This window comes from Ranitomeya imitator, chromosome 9 (genome assembly GCF_032444005.1).
Source record: "Ranitomeya imitator isolate aRanImi1 chromosome 9, aRanImi1.pri, whole genome shotgun sequence".
NCBI lineage: Eukaryota > Metazoa > Chordata > Amphibia > Anura > Dendrobatidae > Ranitomeya > Ranitomeya imitator.
Genome location: NC_091290.1, coordinates 133,738,664 through 133,753,212, shown reverse-complemented (window position 1 = coordinate 133,753,212; position 14,549 = coordinate 133,738,664). Strand labels below are relative to the sequence as shown.

General features: G+C 41.1%; 1 protein-coding gene across 1 annotated transcript in view; it reads right to left on the bottom strand.

Moving 5' to 3' along the window:
- Positions 1-482: 482 nt before the first annotated feature.
- The window catches only part of LOC138649000 (cadherin-1-like), a 38,558-nt gene continuing 24,491 nt past the window's right edge, over positions 483-14,549 (bottom strand). Inside the window, exons 3-16 of the mRNA XM_069739061.1 lie at positions 12,713-12,921; positions 11,249-11,383; positions 10,969-11,124; positions 10,742-10,886; positions 9,659-9,834; positions 9,133-9,261; positions 8,860-9,042; positions 8,524-8,768; positions 7,298-7,440; positions 6,592-6,816; positions 6,095-6,310; positions 4,191-4,321; positions 3,968-4,111; positions 483-2,589 (exon numbers count right to left, since the gene is read on the bottom strand). Coding sequence (XP_069595162.1) covers positions 2,383-2,589; positions 3,968-4,111; positions 4,191-4,321; positions 6,095-6,310; positions 6,592-6,816; positions 7,298-7,440; positions 8,524-8,768; positions 8,860-9,042; positions 9,133-9,261; positions 9,659-9,834; positions 10,742-10,886; positions 10,969-11,124; positions 11,249-11,383; positions 12,713-12,921 — 2,444 coding nt within the window. The 3' untranslated portion in view covers positions 483-2,382. The remainder of the gene's footprint in view (positions 2,590-3,967; positions 4,112-4,190; positions 4,322-6,094; positions 6,311-6,591; positions 6,817-7,297; positions 7,441-8,523; positions 8,769-8,859; positions 9,043-9,132; positions 9,262-9,658; positions 9,835-10,741; positions 10,887-10,968; positions 11,125-11,248; positions 11,384-12,712; positions 12,922-14,549) is intronic.

The window sequence follows — 14,549 nt, the reverse complement described above, 5'->3', positions numbered from 1 at the left end:
GAATTGGTCAATCTATGCGCAAAATATCTTTGTTTCTCCCTTTTTTCTAGAGTAGTAACGTAATTCCAATTTCATATATTTCATGTTTGCTTACTTTTTTTGCTAGTTATATATGGAGGTGGCTACTCATGCACCTGTTCACACCTGGTCTTTGTTTGGGAGTGGCCATCAACTCTTTTCTGTGGGAGTATTTTTTAGTACCACACCCAGTTGGCTAAAAATACCAGATAAACATACAAAAAAGAAGGAACCATATCTCAGGAACAGAGAGGAGGAGGAACAAAAGAAAAACATCACCGGATTCAGGAGAAAAGCAGCATTTACACCAAGTTAAAAGAAATAAACTTATTTATGGAGACAGGTCCTCTTTAATACCACATTCAAACCTGGAAACCCCATGGATTTTGCTTTGGCTTCAGATGCTCTTTTTAGGTTTTTATATTTAGTGAATAGAGCGGGGACCTAATGATCACTGTAAAACATTTTCTTTTATATAAACAATTTTATTTTTATACAAAAAATATATAAGCGAGTATAAACAATTCAGATCTAAAGCTTTCAATGCAATTTTTGAAGTAGACAGAGACGTTTCGTTTGAGAAGCCTCAGTTTTTGCAAAATCTAAGGAAATTTTATTGGGTTTTGGGCCAGAGGCGAATGGTAAAGACAAGGCCCAAGGCATTCCACATGCTGTTGTTTCATGGTCTTGTATGGATCGCGATTTCCAAACTGGGTGTTGGCCTCCTGACCCAAAAACAATAACCTTACATACTGTATGCCTAGGAAGCTGTTGAGTTCGGGTCGAGAGAACTGTAGTTGATCTGGAAATTGGAATCATCAGGTGTAATAGACGAAACGGCGACTTTGGCTACCACACAGGCCGTAGGGGTCAAAGAGCGCCCTGTGCCGCTGCTGCATGGCAGGTAATTGGGGTTGCAATACAACTTCCAAGGTAGTGCAACAAGTACATCACAACAAAATCCACTGGTCCTGACTTGCGACTTACTGGTCATGGTACCCTGTGGGTTTCTACATTGCAGCAGGCAGTGATTGCAATTCTCAATGACACTTTACCAAGTGTGTCAGACGCCACACACTTATCTTATATAGCTAAGATACAGTGCAGGTATTAAGGAGGTGCTTTAAGATTTAATTCTGCAAGTAAGGGTAGAATCGTTATACAATGATGAGTTGCAGGCGTAAAAGGGTAAGGGTAGAAAAGTTGCAGAGATAACAGGGTAAGGGTAAAATAGTTGCAGAGGTAACAGGGTAAGGGTATAATAGTTGCAGAGGTAAAAGGTTAAAGGTGGAAACGTTGTAGGCGTAAAAGCGTAAGGGTAGAATATTTGCAGAGGTAACAGGGTATGGGTATAATAGTTGCAGAGGTAAAATGGTAAGGGTAGAATAGTTGCATAGGTAAAAGGGTATGGATAGAATAGTTTCAGAATGAATACTTGCAGGGGTAAAAGGGAAAGAGTAGAATAATTGCAAGAGTAAAAGTGTAAGGGTAGAATAGTTGCAGGGGTATAACGATAAAGGTAGAATAGTTGCAGATTGAATAGTTGCAGGGGTAAAAGGGTAAGGGTAGAATAGTTTCAGAATGAATACTTGCAAGGGTAAGGGTAGAATAGTTACAGAATGAATAGTTGTAGGGGTAAGGGTAGAATAGTTGCAGGGGTATAGGGGTAAGGGTAGAATAGTTGCAGGGGTAAAATGATAAGGGTAGAATAGTTGCAGAATGAATAGTTACAGGGGTATAGGGGTAAGGTTACAAAAGTTGCAAAGTTTTAGAATGTCACAGGTAACAGCAATATTTTGGTACGTCAACACCTGCAAATACATATCATGTAGGCATAAAAATATAGTTCTTTGGATAGAATTATCGTTTCTTCATTAACATAATTAACACATCCCAAGGATAAATTATATAAAGAGACTAAATCACATTGTATAAAATGACAAAAAAAAAAAGTTGTATAAGCACAATATAGACAACTGGTATATGTTTGGCAAACAGCATTGCTTCTCTAACCCGCAGCCGTTTTAAAACTACAACTCCCAGCATACTTTGACAACCTGCGACTGCCGGGGCATGATGGGAGCTGTCGTTTTGCAACAGCTGTAGAGTAACAGGTTGGCGATCACTGCTTTAAAAGGCACAAATGACAAAGAAAAGAATATGATAGAATGTATGGCTGCTTCTCGTAAAGAGATCCAGTAGTAGTAGTAGTAGTAGAACCGCTGTCCTGTGACGACACCCCAGCTTTAGATAATAGGGCAGCAGAGTTAAGAAAATTCTCGTCCAGGCCCTTTTTTTCCCAGTGCGAAGTGATAAAAAAGTTCACAATTTCAGCCGTTATTATTCTCAGGTGTCGGCCACAATCTAGTCCTCGTCTCCCCCATACATGTCCGCCAATTTACTAAAGCGTGGACCCCAGTGGCTTAGACCACTGTAATCCTGGTCCATGTCTGAATTGGAGGAGTTCAAGGAGCTGAGAGACGCGGCCTCGGATCCGCTACCTTCATAATCGAACACGAGGAGGGAGTCGTACGGAGGGGCGGTGGGGTCATTGTCAGCAGCGTTCAGATTCTGGTTAAGGGAAAAAAATGCATTTTATTACATTTATTACGGTAATCATAATCATTATCATTTGCACCATTATATTGCAATAAAGCTAATATATGCGGCCCCTATTTATCAATTTTTTTGTGCCTTTTTTTTTTTTATTTTGCTCCACTTCTTTCCAATCCTTGTAATTTTTTTGTGTGTGTGTGGTTTTCAATCCAGCTATTTTCAACTAATTTATCATTTGCGACTTTTGGAAATGTCACGAAATTTCCGCGCAGTTTAGTGGAGTACAGAATCTGACTAATATTTTTTTTGTTATGTGCAGTTGACGACTAACATGCGACATTTTAAAGGGTCATGACACTTTTTGCTCTCTAAAAAGGCACAGAAAAGGTCAAATTAGAAAAAAAAGAGCATTTTTTTTTCATTTTGTGCAGAATTCATCAACCCATGGAGGAATTTGATGCAAAAAATGTCAACGGAAACCACAAAATTGTTCTGCAGTTGAAGACTAAAGCTCTGCAAATGTGTTAATATTTTTCACCATTTTCAAGATGTCAGCTTGCTGTCAGCGAATGTAAGCACTCATGAAACAGATGCAGCGCAATAGAGCTCTCTTGGAACGAGTCGTGGCTCATTTTTCGCCCCTGGCATGCGAAGATCGGACATATTTGTGGGAATTTATAGAGGTCAGGATGACAGTTTTTGGTACAAAAAAGCTGAAAATTTTGCCTAATGCAAGTTTTGTGCAAAAACATCAGACTTTTTTCCTATGTTTATGAATTGACTCCTACTTTTCGTAAAAATTGATGGGGCCCAGCTAGATGGACAGGGCCAAACTGTCCTAAAAAATTTACTGCAATTTTCATCTGAAATAATCCCTCATAGCGTGGCCCAACGAGTCTAAAAACGAAACGCCCTTGAGGTTTGATTGGAGTTCCTTGGGCCTATGAGCGAGCTGATTCTGAAGCCCACCGCTACACTAAAAATGAATATATTCATCTGTAATCAAATACCTAAATTTGTCAGGGTCCAGACAGACGCATTTCATGGTCCAGAGTGATTGTAGGTCTCCTGACCCAAACTTACAAACTTCATATATGCCTTTAAGGTCAGGAGACCCGCGATATTGTGATCCGTATATGGCCTTGAAAAAGTGTCACCTGTACAGGAGCTTTATGGTCATATGGCCATTAGATCTCTGGACACATGGTATGATCGTGAGAAGAGGACAATAGGGTTGGCGCCATACACAACACGCCTCAGTAGATACTCTGACAAAACCAATAGGATTGTCAGGAAGCTCGATCTTGGTCCTCAACATTGAATTTTCATTAAAAAAGGCTCTACTAGAACCATGACCACCTCTTGGAACCCCTTTAGCTAAAACCTCTCTTACCTCGTCAATGAAGTTTCCTATTTCATCAGGATTGGCAGGACGTGGCCGGTACTGAGGAGCCGGCATCAGCGTCGGTGCAACGTCATTACGAATGATTTCTGGACGGGCATCGAGACCACGGTGAAGTTGACCCAGATCGAAATCCTTCAAGAAAAGGAGGACGTTAAAAAGCCGTCCGGTAATAAGCGGACATTTGTGAGAGCGGATCCTCTTGGTACGGTACCTGGTCTTCCTCTCCTCCGCCCTCTTCATCGTAGTGATACACGTTATCGCGAGTCTCATCTTCTGGGGGTAGTAAGAGCTCCTTCGCAGGCTTCTTCTTTCTCACGAACAGCAGGAGAAGTAACAGCAAAACTAGAAATGCAAAAGCCAAAAAAACATTATTATCCATGTAGGTTTTTTTCTGTTTTTATATGAAGTGACCTCACCAGAAACAAAGCAATCAATAGTCAATTTTCATTTTCCATGAATCTCCTCATTACCATCACATATTACACTAGTAGGTGTCTGTTTATATTTTCCTCTGTGTTTTTTTTTTTAAAAAACCCTTTCCGCATCCACCTTTATTTCTCCCCTTTTCCCGAGAACATCAACTTTTTTAAATGTTTTTGATGACATGACTGGTAGGAGCACGGGTTATTTTTGCGTAACAAGTTGTAGGTTTGACTGACACCATTCATTTTACCATACAATGCACTGAAAAAAAAAAAAAAATAAATTCCAGAAGCGATGAAATGGTGCAACTTCCCCATTGTTTTTGAGGTTTTATTTTTACAGCGTTCATTCTGCAGTAAAAATTGCCTGGCAATGCGATTCTTCAGGTTGGTAAAATTATGGCAGTACTAAACGTGTAAAACTATTTTGTTTATTTAAATGGCAAAAACATATTAATTAATTTGTCATTTCGTTTGTGTCGTTAGTTTGTGAGACCCGTAACTTTTTTATTTTTCAACTAGTTGTTGTGTAATTGCTTTTTTTTATTTGTGATGCAGCCTTATATTTTTCAGTACCATTTTGTTCGCTAAATATTACATTTTGAGTGGAGGTACGTCGACTAAAAAAAAATAAAAATGGAACTCTGGTATTTAAATTTTTTGTAACTTTATTACATTTATTGCATGAGCTAAGTTATTTAATATTTTGATATTGGGATCAAAATATTAAATGTTAAAAATTATATTTAAATGTATATATTAAATACATATATATTTAAATAATATATAAATATGTTATTTTAATATTTAAATAAATATTAAATATTAATAATTGAGATCGGACTTTTGCAATGACAGCAATGTCAATTATGTTTAATTTTTTTATTTATTTTTTAAATTAAGAAAAAGTGCAACTTTCAAACTTTTATATATTTTTTTCATTTATTTTATAGTTTTAGGAAAAAAATGTTTTTTAATTTACTTTATTTTCAATTTGATTGTCCTATATACTGTAGTAACAAATGTATTGCAGTATATAGTATAAATGACAGTCTCCAGTCTTTGGGTGGAGTACCAAGATGGCAGTAACAGGAGCCTTCAGCTAACGTTATGGGGAAAGTGAGTAATGAGCGCTCGAAATGGCGCGCCACTTGGATTCTGTGCTTTAAGTGCTGCTGTCAGAAATTGACAGTGGCGTATATGGGGTTAAACAGCAGCAGCGATTGCTCCGGTTGCTGCTAATAGAGGCAGGTGCTTTCTGTGGAACACAGTCGGCACTTGCTGTCTGTAGGCTGCAGTTTGTATGGTATGGCATAAAGTGGTTGGCAGGTGCATGGATAACCTCATGGCAGTAAATGCCAAAAATTGGATGTAGCCTCTTTGAAATACTATGCGGTAAATTCATAACTTTTTGCCATTTTCATGCCAAATTTTGTGGCACTGAGCGTTGCCTAGCTCGCCCGACAAATTCATCATAGTGGCATAAATGACAACAAATTTACACAAGCCCTTGCCTGGCGTACATTTCCGGACACGGGGCATGACAGTTTAAAGATGAGCCACAGAGGCGCGCGCCATGTGATGTGTCTTACTCCAACGCTCCCGTCAATACACTAATCTTAATTATTTGGAGCCACTGTCCGTGCCCTAAGCCAAAATGTCCTGTGCCATCTTAACGGAGAGAAGGACTTACTCAAAAGTGCCAAGATGCCCCCGAGTATGCCAAGAATCACCGGGATCCCCAGCCCTCCAGCCAGCGCCTTTGCCCCAGAACATGTTGTGCCATGATCACATTCGCACACGTCTATCTTTAGTATAGTCGTGTTTTTAACCCCTCCGGCATCAAGGATGGTGACCGTCACAATGTATTGCTCTTCTTCCAGTTCCTTCTTAGGTTTTATCTCAAACTCTACAATAAGCAACAAAAAAAAAAAAAAGTTTGCATTACTGTAATCATTCAGCAGAAGGGACTCCATGTACACAGACGTCCTGGTCTATTTTCTTTCTCTGTTTTTCAGCCATGCTTTTAAGTTTATCGAGCAAAACAAACATATACATTAACTGTAGGGGAAATTGGGGGCGAGTTTGGGCAATTTTTTGGGGGGGTTATTTTGGATACCCCTTGAAACGCCCTATTGGGGGTTATCCTTTTTCAGAGCATTGACTAATAAATTCCCATCTTTTACTTACGGTTATTCACCACTGTGGTGGTCCAGTTTTCCCGGGCCTCTTTGTTGATTTCTGCCATGTAGGGGGATGTAAATGGTGTTTCATCTCTATCAATGATGTTGATAAGCAGAGGATCAGCGTTCTTCAGACACCATGTAATCCTATCCTCTTCCAAAAAGGGACCGTTATCATTTACATCAAGGAGAACAAGCTGGAGGGTCCCTGTTCCGGTAGCCACTGGAGAACCTGTATAGAAGAGCAAAGCGTCAGGTACAGCAATACGTCTGATGTGGAACGTCACACAACGATGTTGCGTCAGTTTCCCGGCAAGACTGGGTTCCATTCACTGAGAGAAACAAGAATGTTCCGTTACACAACTAAGGCCAAATTCAGACTGTCAGGGTACGAGTCATGATGCGCGAACCAGCTGTGAATCTCCCAACCGGGAGTTCAGGTCAGGAGACCCGCTGCGGCCAGTCCATCCATCTTCATCTGTGATTCAAGGACATATGAATTCGGTCAGCCCAAGTCAATGAGACTCGGGCAACATAGCTGTACAAGATGAGATTGCATCTACTGTTTGCAACAGAATGTGTTATGGTCTACGGGCATGGGATTGCTGACAGTTTCCACCAACATTGCCAGGGTCCAGCCTTTTTTGTATACAAGGGCAATGTCTTCGGTATGCCATCTCCATATCAAGCTTCAGGTATAAATGGATAGTTACCATTGTCCACAGCCAAGATGATGGCTTTGTATGTGTTGTTCTTGACAAAAATCGACTCTCGATCCAACTGGCCATTTCCGGTGATAATGCCATTCTCTGGGTTCACCGTCAGCCATCCAGCGGGGTCAAGACCAATATAATATCTGCAGGGGACATAAACCGAGATCATGAAGGACGATGTGACCTATCTGGCAAAAACAATGCTGAATCCTAACATTTATTATCTATAACCAAAGAGGTGAAATGTTACAACTAGTGTCTTTATATGGAGGCCCCAGCCTGGTTTGTGTGGCCCCTTGAGCGACAGACTCTCAGTGGGTTCTTCTTCGCTTCCATTTTTCCTCCTCATCTACAACTTTATTTTTTCGGTCGATTGAGTTGTATCAAAACTTGTTTATTTATCTACGAGCTGCAGTTTTTTTCATTACCATTTCTAATCTCTTTTTAAGGAAATGACAATAAAACAGCAATTTTCTATTTTTGTTTATTTTTTTTCTAATTTGGAATTTACTGTATGGGATAAATACTATCCTATTTAATAGTTCTGAGACGTTATGCATGAACATTTTAGATTTATTTTCATATTTTTTTCTAAAATATTAATCATTGTTTGTTTTTTTTATATTTTTTTTATTAAATGCCCTAGAGGACTTGAACAATACACTGCAATACTATAATATTGCAGTGTACTGTTAGAATTACTAATATCCAATTAAACCGAGTCACAGGTTGCTATACAAACAATATGGCTGCCATCACAATGCCATTGGCATTGTTGATGTACAGTGGGACACATCTCCCTATTTCCAACCTCTTAAATGCTGCTGTCACAATTGACAGTGGCATCTAAGAGTTTAAACAGTTGCAATCGGAGACAGCTCTGATCATACCAATTATATTTGTAGGCCTGAGTTCCAGCTGTAAAATACAGCCAGCATCATCGCTGTATGGAGCGGTTCGGCTCATGAGCATGCCACCATACTTGTCCTGCACAATCTGAATGAAGTGGGCTCTACAGACCCAGATCCACCAGATGCATGTGGCTTTCTTTAAGAAGAGTAATGCTATATACTCCTCCAGGGGGCGCTGCAGGAATACTGAACACTTACGACCAGATTCTCCACAGATTACAGCTGATCGCTGAGGGGGCCAGTAGATCCCCCTTTTAGATTTAGACTACTAATGATAAAATGGTCTATCTATGAAATAATATGTAAGCAACTTACGTGATCTTTTGATTCTGAACCTTGTCCGGATCTACAGCTGTATATGATGCCACCTCCTGGCCGCTGGGCAAATCCTCCGAGACCGAAACTCTTTTTTCTATTGGATCAAACACTGGAGCCTCGTTGACATCAGTAACGATTACAGTCACCGTAGCCGTGGAGGTCGGGAGTGCCACCGAAAAGTTTGCCTTGTTTGTAGCCGTCACAAGCAGGACATACTCCTTCTTTGTCTCAAAGTCCAACCCCTGCCAAGAAAACGAATCCGGAGAATGTTTCATGCGCTCTCCTAAAATACTCTGTGCTGCAAGGGACATTACCAATTGCTAGAATTTTTACCTTTACGGTTGTTAGGAGGCCCATGTTGTCAGAAGTGGTGCTTATTCCAAACACATTGGCTTCATTGCCTTTGATGATCTTGTACACGGCACGCCACGCGTCTGTGTTGGGAGTGTCCTCATCCGTGACTGTAAGCCGAGTAACTTCAAAGCCAACGCTATTTTCGGGCACCTCTGCTCTGTACTGGAAATTGAAGGGGTAAAAAAAAAAGTGAACATCCGGTCTCGGAAAAAATGGCTTCTCATTGAAATGAAAGGGGGTCTCTCTACTCACTGTCAAGGGATCAAAAATTGGAGGGTTGTCATTGGTGTCCGTCACGAGGATCACAGCTTTACCATGCGTTTCGAAGCCGGCGCCTTCTTGATCCGTTGCTGTGATGACTAAGGTGTATTGTGGATATTTCTGTAAATAGACAAAATATTTTAAAGATATTACATATACAGTAGATAGGAACACGTGCAGGGTTGTGCTATTTATCGGCACACCGACTCAATTTAGTCTAAGGGGTTCTATACACATTACATAACTGCAGGGCGAGACATGGCTCAGCTGGCAACGATCTCCCCCAACTCTTCCATATGCTCGCTCTGCCAAGGGTTTCTGTGTTCTTATTGAGAAGGTCTCTGCCAAAAACTCTGGCGGCGGCTTATAAAAACTAAAATTTTATTCCCTGCTAATTTTTTTCACACTGTTTATTTATTAGTTAGTGGCGCTCTAAATATGACTTAAAAAAAAAAAATTGTGAGACATGTCAGTAATAAAATGTCTCTATTTTTATGTCATGGAATTTGGCTCATACCTCGTGATCAAGACCAGTTTGCAAAACACTGATCACACCGGTCTCAGGATCGATCGCAAACATTTTGGAGGAGGGAAGTTGTGGCTCCTGACTGGTGATACTGTAGGCGACAATCCCATTGTTCACGGTAACCGCATCGTCTTTGTCTAATGCTTCCACCGTCATCACAGATGTACCTTAAAAAACAAGGGGGCATAGTAGTGAATCTACTAGAATTCATTCAGCGTTCAACTCTAACCGTGGGTTAACCCGATAGAAAGTGTTCAGTTTATATGCAGCGCCTCCGCAGGGGAAATTAAGCATTACACTGTGTGATGGAGCTGCAACGAAATTGAACTCTTGATGTCAGCTTTTCCTGGAGACGAGACCACCGCTGATCCAGGAGGGTCACTAACTCTAGTTATCAGCTTATTGTCAACAAATCTTTTTCATGTTGCGACCCTTTCATACACATGTACGCTTCGCTCGGTTGAGCGTGCATGTATTCTTAATAAGGATAGAGGAGTAAGCTGCCAAACTCCTCTGATGGCTGCTTATCTCCACTACGAACAAATGATCGAGCTTCTTGAAGTTTTACATGCTCAACTCTTCTCGAGATAGATGACTAGTCCCAACTTTACTCTTATGTGTATCGGCACCATGAAAAGTAGAAATTGGCCAAAGTGGTCAACCCTTTTTTAGGGTTCAATGCTTTGGACTTTGGGGCTGTGGACCTTCCAGCACTTCTAAAATAACCGATTGATCGTTCCACCTTTGCCCATGTATTGTCACAGTGGTACAATAGATGCCAAGCCTTAAGATTCCCCTTATACATTAGATGGCTGTCTGTAGAACAATTCTTTGGCCAGCAGATATCTACCCCGACCTCCTTGGCTAAGCCCTCCGGTCATTTTCTATGAGACCGCCGCTACTAGACATCTCTGATGTCGGTTAATCTCACAGAGAACAAAAGGATTGGCTGTAGGAAATCCAACATAATCTTTCAGGGAAGAGTCGGGATGTCCCCATATGCACTAGACAGTTGGACAATCCCACCAATATCAATTAGATTCCACCGATTTTGTGCATGGACATAGCTTTTACCTGGCATGGAACCTTCAGCCACTTCGCCTTCAAAGACCGACTGGGTGAAGTACGGACGGTTATCGTTCTGATCCGTGACCGTGATAAGAATTTCTATCGGAGTTTCCAAGCTTACGCCACTTGCGGAGACGGCATAAACAAAGATCTGGAAATACAGATACCCATCAGAGAACACAGGCCATGAACACATAACAGATCTGCGAGTTGTGTCTTGATGGTGAACTTACAGTGTAGCTCGGTATCTCTTCTCTGTCCATTGGCCTGGTGACGTTTAACCAACCAGTAGACTTCTCCATGACGAAGAGTCCCACAGGTTGTGAATCAGCCCCGCGGCCAGTGATGCTGTAGTATACCTTTATCTCGTCGGCTCTGCTGGATTTAATCTACAATATAAGACAAGGAAGATTTCTTCTAAGTAAAGGAGGGAGCTCTAACTTACATGGGCCCCAGCCACAAGAAATAATAGCAGTAATAGCTATGTACATATTCTATTTGCGTACTACCCACCTGGATAACCCTTTTGGGAAATGGCCCCCTCTCATTTTCAGGTGTGAATACTGGAGGGATGACCCAGTCTCTCTTCTGTCTTCTATGGCTGAGTTCAGCGTTTTTGTGGTGGTGGTGGTGGTGTCCAGGTTCAGGCTGAAAAGATCAAAAGTAAGAATATCTATCTACCGTGTTTTCTTTCCTAGCGCACACAATTTGTTACACCCATGTGATCAGCGACATAGCGTGGGTTGCCAGCTCCCAGGCCAAAATATTTTGCGCCCTTTCACCCACGAGCCATTGGTGCTTCCGGAGACCCTTCAATTAGTCCAATATGGAACCCCTTATCCCCCAAGTGCATGTATTGTAATATGAGGAAAATACTGACTTAATTATAATTTTATGGTTTTGCGCTTTGACCTCCTACATTTTGTTCTGCCTTCCAAAAAAATAAAAAGTTCCACATTATTTTTTTCCTTACATTTTTTTCTGTAACCATTATATTACTTTAGCCCCAAGGCAAACCCTAAGCCTATCCATAGCCTTGGTCCTAAGCCTAACTCAAACCGAATCCTTAGCCCTAAGAATAAACTAACCCAATCTTTAGCCCTAAGAATAACCTTAACCCAATCCTTAGACCTAAGAATAACCCTAACCAATCCTTTGACTTAAGAATAACCCTAACCCAATCCTTAGCCCTAAGAATAACCCTAACCCAATCCTTAGACCTAAGAATAACCCTAACCCAATCCTTTGACTTAAGAATAACCCTAACCCAATCCTTAGACCTAAGAATAACCCTAACCCAATCCTTAGACCTAAGAATAACCTCATCCCAATCCTTCGACCTAAGAATAACCCTAACCCAATCCTTAGACCTAAGAATAACCTTATCCCAATCCTTAGACCTAAGAATAACCCTAACCCAATCCTTAGCACTAAGAATAACCTTATCCCAATCCTTAGCCCTAAGAATAACCTTATCCCAATCCTTAGCCCTAAATCTAAGCCTAGCCGTAAGTCTAATTCCAAACCAATCTTTAACCCTTGTAATGTAAAAATATAAAGGCAGATTTAGGAATGACAGTATCGAGCCATGCGCAGTGCACTTGATTCAATACTGTCTACATTTTTTACGTCCTTGCTCATCTCTGTCACTGATTATGCAGAGCGCAGCAGTGGAGAAGATTCTCTCATGGGCTGCTGTGCTCTGCATAGGCAGCGACCAAGAAGCTTCTTGCTGTGTTGGAGATGGGAGTGGGCGCCATTATGTCTTGGGCTCCTGCTGCATGCCTCCATGTGCCAATCACTTTATAGTGCAAGCAGCTTGGGGGAAGGAGCGGGAGGCAAAATTTTGTAAGCTCATAACCCAGACGACACCACTCCATGTGAGTAGACTTCATATTACAAATAGCAAAAAGCATCTAATAACGAAACCTAGTGTGAATGCAGCCTATGGATCATTCCCAGATGTTGCCCACCCACCTGTCTGTGGTGAACATGCTCCTTCTTCAGGATGACAGTGGTGGACGACACTTCAGTCTTCTCATCGTATGCAACAACCTGGAACTTTCTTTGTGTTCGAAGTTTTACGTGATTCTTTACTGTGACTGTACCGTCCGCTTGGACTTGGAAATTGGGGTCTCCGGAAACAAACTTTATCGCTATCTGAGCCTCACACTTCTCAAAGTCCACTGGAAGAAATACAGAGAAAAGATTGATCAGAGTGACTTACTCCTGCCAGTTTATCCACATCACAATACTGTTTTCCACCCTGGGTGTCTTCTCCTAATAGATACCATATAGTAGTACCCACAGACTGTAGCAAAGCCTGTAGTAGTGGTTGCACAGTAGGCCGCAGAGGCGTAGCGCAGGTGGACCTGCAGAGGCGAATGCTCTGGGATCAAAATTATTAAATTCTCAAAATTATTTAAAAAACACACCAAAAATTACTTTTTTTTTTTTGCACCCCTTTGGAATTGCACATGCCCCAGATTTCTGTCTTGGCTCTCCCAGATCTACATTTTCAACTTTATTGACGTCAGCATGGTACCGATACAGTTGGATCCATTGGTAGAGCAGAGAGCCAATCTCTGTCCTGTCTGTCGTTGCCTACGGGCTACAAGACATCGGCGTCCCGGGACCACTATGTACATATAAGTAGAAGTGAGAAAAGGAATTGATTGCTCGGATAAGGCCAACATAGCCTTTTTGGGGTGGAAGGGGAATTTATTATTTTTGAAGGGGTCAGGATTGCTTTTTAAGCGGCAGTAAGAAAGCATTAATACGTTCTAAATGGACCACTCAGGGGGGGGGCATTGTTACTGGATTAGGGGGTGCAATGTTTACTTTACTGGCAACCTATCGGCAACAGATTGCCAAAACAATGGCAGCTGTACAGTAATACCCATACGCATACTGTATTTATAGTCCAATTAGTGGAAAGTTATCACTGACTATTCTGCCCCCAGAGGGAGCTTTTTAAATCAAACCCCAGAGGGAGCTTTTTTTAATCAAACCCCAGAGGGTTCTTTTTTTTAATCAAACCTCCAGAGATATTTTTTTTTAATCAAACCCCAGAGGGAGCTTTTTTAAAATCAAACCCCAGAGGGAGCTTTTAAAAAAAAATCAAACCCCAGAGGGAGCTTTTTATTTAATCAAACCCCAGTGGGAACTTTTTTTAATCAAACCCCAGAGGGAGCTTTTTTTAAATCAAACCCCAGAGGGAGATTTTTTTTTTTTAAGCAAACCCCAGAGGGAGATTTTTTTTTAATCAACCCCCATAGGGAGCTTTTTTTTATTCAAACCCCAGAGGGAGCTTTTTTAATCAAACCCCTGAGGGAGCTTTTTTTGAAATCCAACCCCAGAGGGAGCTTTTTTTTAAATCAAACACCAGAGGGAGCTTTTTTGTAATCAAACCCCAGAGAGAGCTTTGCTGGAGACGTCCCCACCCAAACATATGTTGTAAAATTCCCTATAGAGGACGTAAAGTGAACCTGACCCCTTTTCCGGACATGTCTGCTTTAGTAAATACTTATATTCCTGATACAATAAAGTTTTCAGAACAACAATTCTGCACTGCTTTATTCCTCTATTATTCCTCCTGCAAATCTTTTCATAAATTGATAACTATTACCAATGTGCTTTTCAAAACTTCACATTTTGGAAGTAAGACATTGTAGGAGCCCGCCCTATTGACAAAGAGAATGGTGACACCAAGTTGTCAATTTGGTCATATACTTCCAGGGGGAATAACGAGGGAATGATGACCATCCAGCTTTCTCAGGAATAGGTATAATAGTTGAATAGTATTCATAGGATT